Below are 18,539 nucleotides of genomic sequence, written 5' to 3'. Positions count from 1 at the left end.
TACCATGCGTCCCTACAGGGACCCTCTTCAGTATTGTAAAGCAGAGTTGCTTACATGTAACAGGTGTTCTCCCAGGACAGCAGGTGTGTGCAGAGCTCGCTCACCTGGATAAGCGTGAGGCCTTGGAAAGAAAGTGGTCAAGACTATTGACTGATTTAAGTGGAAATCTGTTACCACCTTAGGAAGGAATTTAGGGTGAGTTCGGAGAACCACCCGGTCACGGAGGAATCTTGTGTAGGGTGAGTAGGTCACACATGGGTGACATCATCAGATGGAGCCCTGTCACGGAACACTTTTGTCAAAGTTTCTAGAACTTTGACTGGCACACTGAGCATGCCCAGCATGCCACTAACCCTGTGGCTACATGGGGTCCCCCCCTTCAGTCTCATTTGTAGCAAAACGTATGAGCAAAAAATAAAATAGAAAAAGTTATTAAAGCCAACTCCGTGAGTTGGCGGGTGGGTTTTGTGAGGACTAACATCCTGCTGTCCTGGGAGGACACCTGTTACAGGTAAGCAACTCTGCTTTCTCCCAGGACAAGCAGGATGGTAGTCCTCATATATGGGTGAATAGCAAGCTACAGGCTGATTCATAACGAAGTAGGCCAAGCAGCACACAACATGTGCAACAGCCACAACAATTGGGGTGCTGTTGACAATAATGAGGCAGCCTGAAATTCACAGCAGGTCGAGGTAGGACGAGTTGGGTTTTTACACTGGGAATAAGTTCCGTAGAACAGACTGGCCAAAGACGGAGTCTTGTCGCCCAGCCTCGTCAAAACAGTAGTGGGCTGCGAAGGTGTGGAGAGAGCTCCATGTCGCAGCCCTGCAGATGTCGGCAATCAGTACTGAATGGTATTGTGCTACTGACGTTGCCATGGCCCTGACTGAGTGCGCCTTCACTCGTCCCTGAAGTGGAAGGCCTGCTTGTTGGTAGCAGAATTCAATGCAGTCTGCCAACCAGTTGGAGAGAGTTTGCTTGCCCACCGCAACTCCAAGTTTGTTTTTGTCAAAAGAAACAAAGAGTTTGATGGACTTCCTGTGGGCCATAGTGCGGTCTAAATAAAATGCCAGCGCATGCTTACAGTCCAAGGTGTGCAGAGCTCGCTCACCTGGATAAGCGTGAGGCCTTGGAAAGAAAATGGTCAAGACTATTGACTGATTTAAGTGGAAATCTGTTACCACCTTAGGAAGGAATTTAGGGTGAGTTCAGAGAACCACCCGGTCACGGAGGAATCTTGTGTAGGGTGAGTAGGTCACAAGGGCCTGTAACTCACTTACCCTGCGAGCAGATGTGATTGCTACTAGGAAAATTACTTTCCATCGGGCCGATACAGTACAGTGCGCTCCGACGGAGCGCACTGTTAACCCGCCATTGGTCGTGCGTTTTCCCTTACCCCTTATTCAGTAAGGGGCTGAAAAAGCACGTCCAATCCCCCGAACCTAATAGCGCTCGCAACATGCAAATGCATATTGATGACCCTATTAGGTATTCCCGCGCAATTCAGAAAACAAGATGTGCAGCCAAGCTGCACATTTTGCTTTCAGAAATTAGCGCCTACACAAAGGTAGGCGCTAATTTCTTCAGGCACCGAGAAAGTGCACAGAAAAGCAGTAAAAACTGCTTTTCTGTGCACCCTCAGACTTTAATGTCATGGTGATATTAAGTCGGAGGTCCCGAAATGTTACAAAAGTAAAAAAAAAAATAAAAATTTGAAGTCGGCCCGTGGCTGTCGGGTCGAAAACTGGATGCTCAATTTTGCCGGCGTCCGGTTTCTGAGCCCGTGGCTGTCAGCGGGCTCGAGAACCAACGCCGGCAAAATTGAGCATCAGCTGTCAAACCTGCTGACAGCCGCTGCTCCGGTCCAAAAGGAGGCGCTAGGGACGCGCTAGTGTCCCTAGTGCCTCCTTTTACCTGGTTTTACCGCCGGGCCTAATTAGCATACCTAATCGCGCGCACAGAAGAGTGGACTTTACTGAATTGGCCCGCATGTAAGGTATCTGAGTTCGTAGGAGTGCAGTGGCTCAAAAGGAGGATGCATGAGCCATGCAAGTACCACGTTGAGGTCCCATGTCACGATCGGTGGTCATAGAGGCGGCTTAAGCTGTATTAAGCCTCTCTTGAAGCGACTTACAAGGGGTTGAGCCGTTATCTGGGCATCCCCTACTCCTTGATGGTAAGCAGAGATGGCACTGAGGTGTACACATATGGAGGAAGCCTGTAAGCTAGATTCTGAGAGGAGCCAGAGATAATCCAAGAGTGCTGGTGTGGGGCAAGAAAAGGGATCAAGGGCCTTCTGTGTGCACCACATAGTAAACCTCTTAAATTTAGAACAGTAAGACTTCCACGTGGAAGGCTTTCGTGAAGCTATGAGGACTTGAGAGACGCTACTAGAAAGGTTGAGGGGCTGTAGTATCAACCTTTCAACATCCAGGCCATCAGGGTCTGGAGGTTCAGGTGGCACAACTTGCCGTGATTCTGTGTTATGAGGTTGGGCGTTGTGCCCAGGCGAATGGATTCCTGGACAGAAAGGTTGAGAAGTATGAGACACCAGACTTAGCATGGCCAATACGGGGCTATGAGTATCATCAAGCCTCGGTCCTGTTGTAGCTTCACGAGAGTCGGAGGGTTTGCATATAGCAGGCCTGTGTTCCAGGGATGGGCGAAGGCATCCATGGTTGGTGCTCTTCGGTCCCTGTGTAGAGAGCAGAATCGGTCCCCTTTGCGGTTCTGGCTGGATGCAAAGAGGTCGATATCCGGCTGACCCCACCGGTGGAAGATTCTGCCCGCAACAGAGGGATACAGAGACCACTCATGGGGCTGGAAACTTCAGCTGAGGTGGTCCGCCACTGTATTCCGTGTGTCTGCCAGGTAAGTGGCTCACAGAAGAATTGAGTGCAACAGGGTCCACGCCCAAATCTGCGTGGCAGAGCAGATAAGAGCCTGTGTCCTCCTGTTTGTTCAGGTACCACATTGCTACTTGGTTGTCTGTTTGAATTAAGACGACCTTGTTGGATAGGCAGTCCCTGTATGCATAAAGGACGTACTGCATCGCTTGAAGCTCTAGAAAGTTGATTTGATAAGTCGCTTCGACTTTTGTCCTTGGGTTTGAAGGCCTTTGACATGGGCTCCCCAACCTAGGTTGGAGGCGTCCGTGGTTAAGGTCACCTGAGGAGCTGGTTGCTTGAAGGGAAGACCTGTTTGTAGGTTGATTTTGTGTGTCCACCAAGCAAGGGACAGACGAAGCCGGTTGGTTATGTGGACAAGGGACGAAAGTGGCTGAGTGGCTTGGTGCCGCTGAGTTTTTAGGGTCCATTGAGTCAGTCTCATGTCTAGTCATGCCATTGGAGTGAAGTGGACTGTTGATGCCATTGGCCTAGTAATGCGAGCAATTGGCGAGCCAAGGCTGTTTTTCGACTGCGGATAAAGCTGGCAAGGTTGGACAGCGTGGTTGCTCGGTTGTTGTGTAAGAACCCTCTGGCCACTTCGGTGTCTAGGTCTGCTCCTATAAAGGAGAGATGGTGAGACGGTGTCAAGTGGGATTTCGGGTAGTTGATCAGAAAACCTAATGAATGCAAAAGCCGTATAGTGAGATCAAGGGAGTCGAGGGCTCCTTGTCTGGACTGGCTTTTTATGAGCCAGTTATCAAGATATGGAAAGACATGGACGCCTTTGCGGCGTAAGTGTGCAGCCACGACTGCCAAACATTTCGTGAACACTCGGGGAGCCGAAGCCAGGCCGAATGGCAGTACCCTGTATTGGTAGTGCCCGAGACCCGCTACAAATCGCAGGTATTTGCAATGAGGGGGAAGATGGCTATATGGGCGTAAGCATCCTGAAGGTCCAGAGAGCAGAGCCAGTAGGGAGGTCCAGAGAGCAGAGCCAGTAGGGCGAGCATGGTGCCGAGGGACACCATTCTGAATCGTTCTTTGTGAAAAAAGATGTTTAAGGAACGGGGTCCAAAATAGGGCAGACGCCTCCGGTATTTTTTGGGATTAGGAAATAATGGGAGTAGAACCCTCTCCCTTGCTGTGTCAAGAGAACCGGTTCTACGGCCCTGGCATACAGAAGAGTTGAGAGCTCTGAGTCGAGAAGAGTTATGTGATCGTACCGGTTCCATGCTGGACTGGGTGGGGAGTGCAAGGGTACCGCTGAAAAATTTAAACGGTAACCGTGGGATATGAAGGACAGTATCTATTGGTCCGTTGTAATCGGTTGCCACTTGGTTACGAAGTGGCAGAGGTAGCCTCCCACTGGTAAATTGGGTTGTGTGGGTCAGGGGAAGGTGGCTGCTGCTCTCTGGAAAGGAGTCAAAATCCAGTAGCAGGACCAGCTTGTGGAGCTGGTTGCGCTCTAGGAGTTCTTGTTTGTCGTGCATGTCCTCTCTGTTGGGCCCGAGCAGGTCGGGCCCGGGACACGGGAGAATAATACCTACGTGGTCTATAAAATTGTTTCCTGGTGCCCCTACGTATGGCCCTACGGACTATGGAGAGTACCTCTGAAGTGACAGTGGACAGCTGACGCAGGGTTTCATGATGGTCTTTTAACTGGGCCACTGCATCTTGAATTTTGTCTCCAAACAGGTTTTCTCCTGTCCATGGTAGATCTGCAAGCTTGTCCTAAACTTCCGGGCATAGGTCTGAGGCCTTAAGCCAGGCCCAGCGTCCAGCACTGATACCCGCTGCCGAGACTCTGGAAGCTGTATCAAAAGAGTCGTAAGCAGCTCTCACTTCACGTTTACCTGCTTCCAAACCCTTTTGTAGGATGGAAGTTAAGGTTTCTTGATGTTGTTGAGGTAATGTGTCAGCGAATTCCTGGACTTGTTTCCAGAGATTTCTGTTATATTGGGTCATGTATAATTGGTATGCAGATATTCGCACTATTAAAATGGACTCTTGAAAGACTCTGCGCCCCAATGCATCCAGTGACTTCTGTTCCTTACCAGGAGGAGCAGAGGAGTGTGGACGAGATCTCTTAGCCTTCTTTTGGGCTGATTCCACTCTAGAGAATGATAGGGCCATTGGCTTTTCTGAAATCCTGGTGCTTGCTGGACCAGGTATGTAGCATCTGTCTTTCTATTTACTGGAGGCACAGTACCTGGATGGTCCCACAGGCGGTGCAAAAGATCAAAAAGAACTTCATGCACTGGTATTGCCATTACCTCTTTTGGAGCATCTACGAATTGTAAGACCTCCAGCATCTTGTGGTGTGCATCTTCCTCTGTTACCAATGGAAATAGGATAGTTTCAGACATCTCCTTGACAATGCTAGCAAAGGAGAGGTCTTCAGGAAGAGATCGATGCCTTTCTTCCGGGTGTGAGGGCTCTGAGAGCAACTCATCGGAAGCTTGAGTGTCCAAGGACGCCTCCTCCCACCTGCCGGTATTTCTGAGGGAGGAAGGATGCCAGAGCCTAGAGGGCAAGAAGGCATCGATGGATGTCAAGGTGGCATCGATGGATGCAGCACCGGCATCGAGGGCACCGAAGCAGATGAAGTGTGCTTAGGCACTGGCAGACCCAATGGCCCTGGAACAGTCTCTGGCATCGGTGGATTCCATGCTGGGATCAGGCCAGAAGTCCCCTCCTCGTCCTCCAAGGAACCTTGTATGGGAATCGGGACCTGCGGAGGCCTCGATGGTCGACTTGATGCCAGCGTGTCCGATGGCACCGATGAGGGTGTCCAGGCGCTCGAGGAGTGGTGCAAACATCGAGGGCGCTGGTTCTGGCGCCAGTACGGGGTTCAGCGCCGGTGGTGACTTGAAGCCCCAGAGGGCATTGAGCACTGCTTCTTGGACTAGTCTGTCCAATTCCTCTCTGAAGGCTGGCATGGATAGCACTGTGCCTGGGGTAGGAGGCAGGCTAGGCGTTATTGGAGGCTCCACAGCAATCTGTGGAGACTCAATACCAGGCACCGATATCAGTGGGAAATGCCTTGGGGTCCCAAGGTCAAGAGGAGGATGGGGGGCTCCTCTCCCTGGACCCTCTTCGCAGGCGGCTCGATGGAATTCGATGCCACTGCGGTATTGGTGCTGGCACTGGTCGGCGACACATGTCAGTGCCGGTGACGATGTTTCCCTCGGTGCTCAGTCCGGTCCTTCTCCAGCTCAGAGGACAATGACGCCGATGCCTTCGAGGGTGTCTGTGATGGACGGTTACCCGCTCCACAATGATTCTGGCGGGGCATCTCCGAGGTCGATGGACCCTCTCCAGTCGGTGCCATTTGAACTGGGGTCAATGGAATGGAACGTTTTGACGCATATGCTCCATCTTGTCCAGTCGGGCGCACCGGCCTTTGAGGGTCATTTGTGCGCAACTGGGGCATCGACGGATGTCGTGCGAGGGACCTAAGCACAAAATGCAAACATTGCGCGGGTCGCCATGCCGAACAAAAATGGTGAATAAATCAATAAACCAACAATTCTGCACCTGTGGCTCAAATGTTGTTATCTTATGTTATATGGAGGATATGGATGACCATCATAAGAGTCTTGTCACTGGCTCATAATTGAAGCCTATAATGACACTAAGACCTGGTATGTATAGTGCAACAGGCTAAAAATATTCAATAAAGCCTTAAAGCACAATACCCAGTTTAATCATTGGTCATTCCCCACCAAAAGATTTTTTATAGGCTCAAGATCGCTTGGCTGTGTATAGCATAGGATAGTGCACAGACCAAAACATAAGGTGCACTTATCTGAGTCCTGAATGGTGGGCATGCGGTCGGTGACCGAGAGGTAAGCCGCCAGGAACCTACCACAAACCATGGGAAAAACACTTACCAAGCGTCGGAGGGTACAGAGCGCAATGGGAAACCCCAGTGAGAGTGATTTTAAGAAAGTAAACTTCAAATATTTCCGTGAGGAAAATTGTGAGGAATTTCTCATAGAGCTCCTAACCGCGAGGCAACTTGCTGCATGGAAAAAAAGAGACTGAAGGGGGACCCCGTGTGGCCACAGAGTTAGTGGCATGCTGGGCATGCTCAGTGTGCCAGTCAAAGTTCTAGAAACTTTGACAAAAGTGTCCGAGACAGGTCTCCAGCTGATGATGTTACCTATATGTGAGGACTACCATCCTGCTTGTCCTGGGAGAAAACAGAATTATGAAAAATTACAACAATTAAAAAATAGGAGCAACCCAACTCCAAGGGATTGCGGGCTCGTTTTGTGAGGACTAACATCCTGCTGTCCTTGGAGAAAACCTGTTATAGGTAAGCAACTCTTTCTCCAAGGGACAAGCAGGATGGCAGTCCTCACACATGGTTGAATCCCTAGTTACAGGCTGCTCCCAACACAAAAGGCAACCAGACACCTAATCAGGTGCCAACGGGCACAACACCACCAGTGCTGTTGGTAACAGAGGGGGACAGTCCCGCCTAGGCATAACAGAAGGAGATGCAATCTGTTAGCCAATTGGATAGTGTCTGTTTGGCAATAGCAACGCCCAACCTATTCTTATCAAAAGAAACAAAAAGTTGCGTGGACTGTCTATGGACTTCTGTCCACTCCAGATAGAAGGCTAAGGCTCGCTTGCAGCCCAAACTGTGCAGTTCTCATTCTCCTTAGTGCGACTGGGGCCTGGGAAATAATATTGGTAGGTTGATTGACTGGTTAAGATGAAAATCCATTACCACCTTAGGCAGGAACTTAGGGTGCATACGCAAGACCACCTTGTCGTGATAAAATTTGGTATAAGGTGGATAAATTACTAAGGCCTGGAGCTCGCTAACCCTGTGCAATGAAGTGACCGCCACCAAAAATATGACTTTCCAGGTCAGGTACTTCAGGTCACAGGTACTCAGCTTTCGTCAGCTGAGACAATACCACGTTGAGGTCCCAAAACACAGCAGGAGGCCTTGAGGGAGGCTTCAGCTGAAGCAGGCAATGCATGAAATGTACAACTATAGGCTGTACAGAGATGGGTGCATCATTTACACCATGGTAGTATGTGCCAATTGCACTCAAATGAACTCTAATGGAATTGGTTTTCAAGCCATCCTCCAATAAGTGTAGAAGGTAATCAAACAGTTTTTGTGTGGGGCAGGAGAACGGATCTAGGGCCTTCTGTTCACACCATATGGAAAACCTCCTCCACTTCAGTCCGTAAGACTTCCTAGTGGAAGGCTTTCTAGAAGCCATCAAAACCAGAGCACATCTTCCGTAAGATCAAGTGGCTGCAGAATTAACCTCTCAACATCCAGCCTATGAGTGACAGGGCCTGGAGGTTGGGATGCCGCAGCCTGCCCTGATCTTGTGTGATGAGATCTAGGGAAGTCCCTTGACTGATAGGTCTCTGGATGGACAACTCCTGAAGGAGTGGAAACAGACCTGCCTCAGCCAATCAGCGGCTATAAGAATCATAGTTCCTCTGTATTCGCGAGCTTCAAGACAGTCTTCACCACTAAGGGAATTGGAGGATAAGCATACAGAAGACCTGTGCCCCAATGGCGGCCAAGGGCAGCTGAGGCTGGTTTGCCATCTGTCCTGTACAAAGAACAGAACTGAGGCGAACAGATCTATGTCCAGGCTCCCTCAGATGCGGAATATCCGATTTACTACCGCCTGATCCAAGGACCACTTGTAGGATCTGAAGGCTCAATTTAGCTTGTCCACAACCACATTCTCCATCCCAGTCAGGTACATGGCCCTGAGCACCATCCCATGGGTCAGGGCCCACGACCAGATTTGCACCACTTCCTGACACAGGAAGTATAATCCCGTACTTCCTTGCTTGTTGACATACCACATGGCTACTTGGCTGTCAGTCTGGAACAGAACAACTTTGTTGGACAGCTAATCTCTGAAAGCCCGGAGCTCCAAGAAGTTGATTTGACATGAATATTCTATAAGCCCTGGGTGTTGAGCCCATCCACATGAGCTCCCTATCCCAGGGTAGGTGTATCCATGGTTAACACAATTTGAGTGGGAAGACTCCAAAAGAAGATTCCCTGTTCCAGATTGAAAATACCCACCACCAGGACAAGGAGTCCCAGAGGGATGTGGTGACTTGGATGTAATCATGGAGGCTTTGTGTGGTTTGCCATCACTGAGACTTCAGGGTCCATTGGGCTCTGCGGATGTGTAATCGGGCCAAGGGAGTAACATGGATGGTCGCGGCCTGTTGAACATCTGCCACAATGGCCGCTACTGCGACAGCCCTCTGGCGTGGCAGAAAGGCCTTGGCAGGGCTCCAAAGAAGTATAACTGAGGTGACAGACTGAGATGGGATTTTGCGTATTTGAGAATGAATCCTAGCGACTTCAACACTCGAATGGTCAAGTGCACGGACCTGGCTGCCCCTGCCTGAGACGTGTTCGTGACCAGTCAATCATCCAGATAGGGAAAAACATGCACTCCCAGTCTGCGGAGGTGCGCCGCCGCCACGGCCAGGCATTTTGTGAATACCCATGGGGCAGACGCAAACTAAAAAGGCAACACCCGGTACTGGAAGTGCTGTTTTCCCACCATGAATCTCAGATACTTCCTGTGATCTGGGAAGATCTCGATATGGGCGTATACGTCCTGTTAGTTGAGGGAGCATAGCCAGTCCCCTTGTTGCAAAAGGGGGATCAAGGTACCCATGGAAACCATCTTGAATGTTTCTTCTTTTTAGAAATTTGTTCAAGGCCCTCAGGTCAAGAATGAGATGATGTCCTCCTGTTCTCTTTGGAATATGGAAGTACCTGGAGTAAAATTCCCATGCTCTTTGCCATGATAGAATGAGCTCATCCGCTCTGGCTGTTAATAGGGAGGAAGGCTCCACTAGCAGTAATTCCTGATGCACTACCGGCTCCCAATACGTGTACAGAGGGCAATTTGATGGGCCATCCAATAGATTTAATTGGTACCCCTGACGGATGATGGACAGAACCCTATTCTTGTGCATGAAAACCAAAAAGTGCATTGACTAAATAGCATGAGCATGTGACTCGCTGAAGGTAAGCTAAATAGTGTGATCTTGCTAAACTGTGCATGCTCAGCTCTCTTTTCTTTATGCTTGCTTCCAAAAGATATGCAAGCAAGCCTGACATATTGGGTGTTCATTAGCCGGACAAATCACAGCAATAATCTCCATAGTCATAGAGACTGGTTACACACCATTAAACCTCTATGGCCTTGTACACGTGAGATGGCACAATGCACGAAGAGCCTATATGATGTGTAACTCTTTTCTCTAAGGAGGAATATTTGAGGTGTGACTATGTATAGGTGTGTAAGAATTCTCTCAAAAAGTGTGCATTAGCTGTGTTTTGTTCCAGCAAAAGAGAAGCATGGTCAAATTTATTCATCCTCAAGGGTCTATGGGTACAGTTTTACAGCATCTCCTGTACATAACCTTCATTTTGCAGGTCCTCTGTTTGCAAGCTAGCTGAGCCCTGTTAATGGTATGCATATTGGCAAGTTATCACCAGGTCCAAAATTGGTATTAAATAATGTGCCATTAGCAAGCTCTCACTAAATAGCATGGAGGATGAGCATAACTTGCTATTTACCTTCTAATCACTAAAGCCTCATTTACACATGATGTTCCTTCATTTTCATGTATGGATATGTTAAGTTAATTTTAGTGAGCTCCAGTTAACTAGAAGGGGGGGGGGGGGGGGAACGACTCTGTTAGAGAGACAATTTGACACTCTATATATCTCCCACTGTAAGAGGTGCACTTTCAACTCAGGGTGGGTTCTGTAGGGGGACAGTGTTACAAGAGTCTACAGACCTTGTGCCCTAGGCAGACCAATGTAAGCCCCCCCCCCTCCAAAAAAAAAAAACCCATCCTGAGCTTAATGTGCCCCTCTTATAGAGGGAGATTTAAAAAAAAAAAATCTGACACTCTATATAAGGGTCTCCCCCCCCCCCCGTGTTCAGGATCCCTCTGGCCTAAAATCCAGACTTGCACCTCATCAGGACCAGTAATAAAGTTACGCAGGTAGCATGAAGCTGGTTGTAATGGTCAGCCTTGCAAAATTCGGGAGTTACATGCGTAAGTCTTGACCCCACCCCGGAACGCCCATTCCCCGTCAATTTTCTGCCTCCTTATTCTTGACATGCGTACTTCCTGGCTTCTTATCATTTGTGTTGCTCACATGCGGCCCACATGCGTATGGGGCTGTTTTTCCACAAGCAATGCTTTTAAAATCTACCTTTATCTGCATAGCATGAAGTTTTTAGCATGCATAATTATGTCCTTGACATGCACATTTAATTTTATTGCATAAGACCCATAACATAGGTATTTCCCTATCCATTCACAGTTTATTAGAACAGAATTACTGCTCACCAAACATTTCTGAAAATCAGCAGAAATATATATATATTTTTTTTAATTTAAATTCTTTTACTATACCGATACTCAAGACGAGGTCTTATCGTACCAGTTTACAATAGAACAGGGGGAAACCAATTAACAACTATATAGAAGGTAAAAATTACATCAAACAGGGAGCGAAAAACATGGGAGCTGGAGGACAGGAAAGATTTTTTAAAAACGATAACAACTGAAGAGTGGTAAAATGGTCATTGAAAACAATGAAAAACCAAATAAAGCGATACATAATCAGCTAGATTGAGCTCGGCTGTAGGATTATCTTAGGCAATTATTCATATATCTTGTGGACGGGGCAAACATGGAGAGGTAATCGGGGGGGGGTGGCGGGGCAGGGATGGGGGGGGGGGGGGAGTTAGGGAAGCGGTCAGGGTGAGAGTCAATGTGGTTGATAAAGGTTCCTTCAACGGTAAGCTTGAGTGAACAGCCAGGTTTTCAGTTTCTTTCTGAAGGAGAGATGGCATTGTTCCTGGCGTATAACTGGGGGAAGCGAATTCCAATGGAGCGAACCCACATGATCATATATACATCAAGAATGCAAAGTTTTACCCACTCATTGCTGGAAACCCAGGAAAAAGATGAACAGATCCAGAAAGTCCCTTCCTTTGCTAACTTTCTTTCCCTTCCCACTCTACTATCCCTTGTAAAAATCAAAAAGAGGAAAGAAAGAGAACAAAGAAAACAGCACCAAGGTTTCATGAAAAATACTGTATATACAGCTGAAATCCAAACTGTCAATCATACTATCTGATTAGGTAAATTTATCCTTTCTCTGTTTAGAAAACAGACCAGCTTATCTACAAGAAAATAAGAAACAGGCCTGCAATGTGAAATTTATATTTCAGTCCTATAAAAAAGTAAGTAGATGTGCATGCGTAGATGCTACTTTTTCATTTACTTATAAATGGGAAGAAGAGTGGGAGAAGTATAATCTTTTTGCTCTATTAGATGAATATACTCAAAACTAGGGACTGGAAATGTTATTCAATTCCAAATTTCTTCCCTAGATAGAGCATTTATTTAATAATTCACATTCAAAACCATAAATGTCAGAAACACCAGGTAGAAAACATTTTTAATATCCTAATTAGAAATACCTATATACTTAAACATACTGATTTAAAATAGCAAAAGCTTACCAATGCCTTGGGCCCCCGATTTGCAGGTATAATGCAAGAGTGTCATATCAGTCAGTCCATCCCTGTCATTCACATTGCACCCTCTCTTTAGGATCTGCAGAAAAATGAAGAGCACATTCTGTACCTTTAACATTAAAAAAAATCCTTTAAAGACAACATTTTTAAGTCCATTTGTATGTATAAAATCCAGTTGAATATGCATAAGTGGCTAGGTAGAAATTGTGCCAGGCTTTGTGCAAAAAGCATGTGCTTAATTTATTTACTTATTTATTTATAAGGTTTTATACACAGACATTCGTACGAAACATCATGCCGGTTTACAATTAACAATTAAAGATGGAGAAAATTACAATGAACAGAGAGTGAAGAGGGAGAAGGCTGGAAAAAGAGGGAGGGGGAGGAAACCGTTATGCATGCAAAGAGATGTTCCGGGGAAGAGAAATTTGGATTTCTGTGCATACATTCAATTTTAATAAGTTTGTGCATAAATCCATATACAGAAGTTACGACATACCAGGATCAGGTGTAACTTTGTGTGTGGGAGTTTGTGCATACATTTTCCAAGAATTTTCAAAATGAAAGTGTTTTTGTACACTTTTGCTTTCAAAATATATGGACAATCTACAAGTAAAAAGTACCTACAACTTTCCCAGGGGCAGATTGAGGGAAAATAGTGGCCCGGGGGATTTTTCTCCATACTGGCCCATGGGTACCCAATTACATATACAATATAATTTACATATATATGTACACACCCCTATATTTCGGCATGGTCCTCCCATATCAACACAGTACTATTTGCCAAAATTCAAAGAATAATAACCCCACCTATGAAAAAGAATACCACAAATATTACACCAGATTCTAAAATATCAATACACCTCCTATCAGGAAAACAGAACAGGCCAAGCTACTACAGATCCCTACAGAAAAACCACATGCTAAAAGAATGCTTCATCTCAGTCTTTGCATGCAGAACACAAACTCTCACCAAATACAGAATAAAGCCACATAAAGTATAAATAGAAATGTGCAGACAAAAACTAAACTGTAAAACGTATCACGCCAGACTCTATACAGTGCAACAATGGAAAAACAAAAATGTCACCATTCCTCATGAAACAATCAATAAAATCAAGATATATAAATCATGAATCATAATTATAAAATCATACTAATAAAATAATTTCAAAACAGCTGATGAATAGAATATCCAATAATTAAAGACTCAAGCAAATTTTGAAACCTTTACCAAACACCAATAAAATATTTCAAACAGCAGACACATCACATACTACCCAATAATTAAAATGGCAGTCAATCAAGAAAAATGAACTTAAAAAGCCACCTTTACTTACCCTCTCCAGCAGTTCTCTTACTCCTTTCCCTTGCAGGCCACACCAGAAGCAGCAGCTGAAGCTGTCCTCACGGTCCACTTCCTTAGGGACCACAACCAGTCTCTTCAGCCGCCGCCACCCTCGATTTTAATTTATTCGGCCCCCACCGGCTTGGTCTCCCGTGGGGGCTGGCTGATCTTCTTTTCTTCGGCCTCAATTTTTATTTCTTCGGCCCCAGCCGGCTTGGTCTCCGGCGGGGGCTGGCTGGGAGGTGCTGAGGCTGGGCTGAGGAAGAGCCACGCGGTCGAGACCACATGACCAGCTAGACCGGCCCACCAGGGGAAGCCCGATCCCCCGATAGGCCAATCCGCCCCTGAACTTTCCTGTCACTGGGGCCGAGGTAATAAAACCTGCAGTAAAATTTTAGTGCTGATTTTTCTTACCACATGTTAAAAATACGCTGTAAACTAATGGTATGCAAATCAAACTGGCATTAAAGGTCTATGGTAAGTCCAAACAGCATGCTAAAACCAGAGTTAAAACCAAAATGCAGAAAACTACAGTAAAAGAAGCAGTAAAAAATAGCACTAAGTTTGAAAAATGCTGCAGCATTCCCTATTGGTTGATAGAAGTGACCTAGGCAGAACTGTGATGGGATTGGTGATGCATAGATGTCCATCAGTTTTCCCTAAAAGGTAGTGAGCACACACCGGAACCCTTCAAACACAAGAGAGCCACTATCAAATCACTCTTCTACAACTAAGAGCAATTATATACGCTCTAACAACTTTTACACATCATCTTCAAGGAAAATACATCCTGATTCAGACAGACAACTAGGTTGTGATGTTTTACATCAGCAAGCAAGGAAGAACGGAACCATGGCCTCTCTGCCAGGAAGCCCTAAAGATCTGGAATTGAATGGAAAGAAATTGAGTTGCTCCACAGGTCACCTATCTGTCGGTCATCTCCAATATGCTGGCAGACCGACTCAGCAGAGTATTTCAACCACACGAGTGGTCTCTACAGCAATCTATGGCTGAACTTTTCAGCTTATAGGATCTACCATCAGTGGACCTATTCGCATCACAGCAAAACACAAAACTAAATCAATTTTGCTCAGTTCTGCCAAGAGATCACAGACTAGTTCAAGATGTTTTACAACTCGATTGGCGACAAAGCCTCATGTATACTTTTCTACTGTCAATCCTTAACACCAGAACAGTGCAAAAGGTTCTTCAAGACCATGCTCATCTGATCTGCATAGCTCCGGCATGGCCCAGACAGATCTGATATGCATATTTCATATAACTTTCCAGCAGCCTTGGGATATAACATTTTTAATTTGAGGGCGGAAAGAGAGGGTATCATCAAGAATAACACCAAGGCTTTTAATTTGATTCTTGATAGGAAAAGAAAGATTATCCAGTGTGATAGTGCTATCATTAAAAGCAGAGTAAGGGCTGTAGTGTGTATACCAATGAATTCAGTTTTGGACATGTTGAGGGCAAGTTTGTTAAAATTTAACCATTTTTTAATGGTAGTGAAAAATTGAGAAGCTCAAGGGTCTCCTGCCATGTAGGACAGATTCAAAGTACAAACTGTATGTCATTAGCATAAAGTTTGTAACAGTCTGTTAAAGTGGATAGAATTCTGCATATCAGAGCAAGGTATATATTGAAGAGAGTCACAGAAAGAGCAGAGCCTTGAGGAACTCCAGGTTTGACAGAGGACAGATCAGAGAAATTATTTTGAAATTTAATAAGGTGGGTTTGGTCAGAGAAATAAGAAACAAACCATTTGAGAACATCCCAATGTGTTCAATGTGTCCTCCAGCCTGGTGCAGGCGGTGGGACATCCTCGTCAGAGACCAGGATAGGTTCCTACATGAGGCTTGCTAGAAGTGAGCAGTGCTATAGAGGTCACTGGCTCTGCAGTCGGCAAATGAAGTCCTTCTGCTACTACTGTAGGCGGGATCAGCACCCTAGTTATTGGCAGTGGCAGGGGTAATCTGAGCCCTCTCTCCCACAGACCTAGGATGGACTGTGTAAAGCTGCATTGGTAAAGCAGCTTGATTTGAAGTATATGGTGGATGGGTCAATGACTTTGATGGGGTAGAATGTTTGGACGCTTTGGATGCTCTGGTATACTTCAGAGATCTTTAGAGATGACACCAAGGAATCTGCTGCAGGTCAACAATATTGCATCAGTTGCACTGGAGCTGCGTCATGGGTCCTTGCACCATGCATCGCGGTGGAGGCCACAGGCTTGCGCTGTGTTAGAGTATCATGCATCGAATACATCAGTGCATTGTGTGTTGAGCACTTCATTGGAAGTTTCATCGGACAAGTTGTCACACCTGATGCTACTAACTCTGACAGTGCCGATGGCCACATCAATGGTGCCGATGCACCACGCTTAGAATATTTATGCTTCTTTGATGCAGGATGCGATGGCTCTGTTGACTGATGCCTCTTTTGTCTTCAACACAGGGCGGCTGGTGGAACTCGACCCCATGCCTTCAGCATGAATGGATGGAAGAGTTTTTGAGGAGATCCTACTCAACTGCTTTCCCAATGAGGTGGACAGGGCTGCATTGTAGGACAAGGACCTACTTACTGCGACTCCAGAGAGATTTACTCAGTTCCTCAATGTGAAGCACCCTGGATCTCTAAGCAGGGGACATCGGTCCACAGGTACAGCAGTTCTCTTGGTCATATTCTGGGCTGAGACACCGATAACACAATTCATGGCCATTAGTGAGGGAAATCTTTCCACAAATACAACTTTTGAAACTACTCACTTTAATTGCTTTCTTCTCACAGGATATGGAGGAAGAGAAGGCCACATTTCCTTGTAATGCTTTTTTTTGGTAGCAATGAAAAGTGCTGTTGTGTGGCTGCAGAGGCAGCAAGGCAACTAAATAAGAAGAAACTGAAGTAAAAATATCAAATTGAGAGAGATAGGGATTTTTTTCAGAAAAAATATAGGCAAGAATTCATGTCCATGCACTGCACGGACAAAAAAAATGATTGAGGAGACTCATGAGGCAACGCCCATGTGGGAACTCCCACCCATGCTCAGGTGAGTTCTACTAGCTTGGAGTCCATTTGGTTCCGCCAGATGACATCACGTACATATAATGACTCACATATGTAATGGCTAATTCAGCCTGTTTATCGACAGAAAACACCTGCTATTATATGCACAGAAATTTTTCTGGAAAATGCATATACTTTTGAAAATCCAAAAGTATGTGCCTAACACAAACCCTTCACCAGCTGTGCCCTCGAGAATGCTTCTCAGCCCAGGTAAATTCAAATGTGAACAGACTGTCTGCAGATAAGTTTATCCACATATCAGGTAGGCAATTTTGTAAAGGCTATTTCTACAAGTAAAGCATTGTATTACCTAAGAAAATTCCACAGAACGTTGCTCTCTAAGGGGATAATTTTCAAACAACCTACATAAATTAGACAGCAATTATGTACATCAGTTACACCAATTTTCAAAGGGAATATGTGTGTATACTTTCCCTTTTGAAAATGATCCCACCGAAACTATCCCCATACAAGGCCAGCAGATAGCTGCCTCCTTATCATCCCAGGTGGGAGTTGGTTGACTTCTCTTACATTGGGCCTGGTGGGAGGCTGCTCTCACTTCCTTCGCTTCTTTCTGGCCTAGTGGGAGGCTGTTTCCTCCTTCACCCAGATCAGAGCAAGACATTACCAGCTCCTGCTGTTCTGGGCCTGATGGGACACAAACTTTATTTTCCCCTACTGAGTATGGAAGTGATGCTGCTGATGATCTCTTCACCCTGTGGAGGGTGGGGGAAAGGAGGTTGGGGAAGCTGGGAAGATGAAGGTGGAATGAAGAGGAAGTGTGGGGGCTGCTGAGCAGGAAGGGGTGGGATACAGGGTGGTCGGGGTAGCTGGACAGGCAGGGAGATGGGATGAAGGGAGTAGGGAGAGTTAAGCAGGGGAGAGAGAGAGCAAAGGAAAAAGGATGTGGGGGTCAGGAATGCTGGGCAGGGATATGAGTGTGAGCGGATGATTGAAAGGGACATATACTGGCCAGACTCTGGGTGCATATGTATTATGCTCTGGAAGGAGCCACTATTCATAGCCCCAAGCTGAGCATTATTACTATGATGAATGGGCTACAAGGTAGTTATGAATGAAAGCTCAAAGGACCACAGTGCCAGTAAAAGCAGATAGCAGAGTTGCTTACCTATAACAGATGTTCTCCCAGGACAGCAGGATGTTAGTCCTCACATATGAGTGACATCATCAGATGGAGCCCTGTCACGGAACACTTTTGTCAAAGTTTCTAGAACTTTGACTGGCACACTGAGCATGCTCAGCATGCCACTAACCCTGTAGCCACATGGGGTCCCCCTTCAGTCTCGTTTGTAGCAAAAGTACGAGCGAAAAATAAAATAAAACGTAAGAGAACCCAACTCTGCGGGGTGGCAGGCGGGTTTCTTGAGGACTAACATCCTGCATCCTGGGAGAACACCTGTTACAGGTAAGCAACTCTGCCGTCTCCCAGGACAAGCAGGATGGTAGTCCTCACATATGGGGGAATAGCAAGCTACAGGCTGATTCATAACAAAGTAGGCCAAGCAGCACACAACATGTGCAACAGGCACAACAACTGGGGTGCTGTTGGCAAGGATGAGGCAGCCTGAAATTCACAGCGGGTCAAGGTAGGACGAGTTCAGTTCCTATACTGGGAACAAA

The 18,539-nt window shown here is 46.3% G+C and overlaps 1 protein-coding gene across 14 annotated transcripts in view; it reads right to left on the bottom strand.

Moving 5' to 3' along the window:
• CLIP4 (CAP-Gly domain containing linker protein family member 4) overlaps nucleotides 1-18,539 on the bottom strand; it is a 347,916-nt gene that overhangs the window by 212,624 nt on the left and 116,753 nt on the right. For 12 of the 14 annotated variants that reach the window (XM_029593003.1, XM_029593005.1, XM_029593006.1 and 9 more), the window contains one exon: nucleotides 12,461-12,578. In XM_029593003.1, coding sequence (XP_029448863.1) covers nucleotides 12,461-12,578 — 118 coding nt within the window. The remainder of the gene's footprint in view (nucleotides 1-12,460; nucleotides 12,579-18,539) is intronic. The other 2 variants (XM_029593007.1, XM_029593002.1) reach the window with 1 other exon arrangement.

The sequence above is a fragment of the Rhinatrema bivittatum genome, chromosome 3, assembly GCF_901001135.1.
Source record: "Rhinatrema bivittatum chromosome 3, aRhiBiv1.1, whole genome shotgun sequence".
Classification (NCBI taxonomy): domain Eukaryota; kingdom Metazoa; phylum Chordata; class Amphibia; order Gymnophiona; family Rhinatrematidae; genus Rhinatrema; species Rhinatrema bivittatum.
The sequence above is the reverse complement of the archived record's forward strand: the minus strand, read 5'-3'. Positions and strand labels throughout refer to the sequence as shown.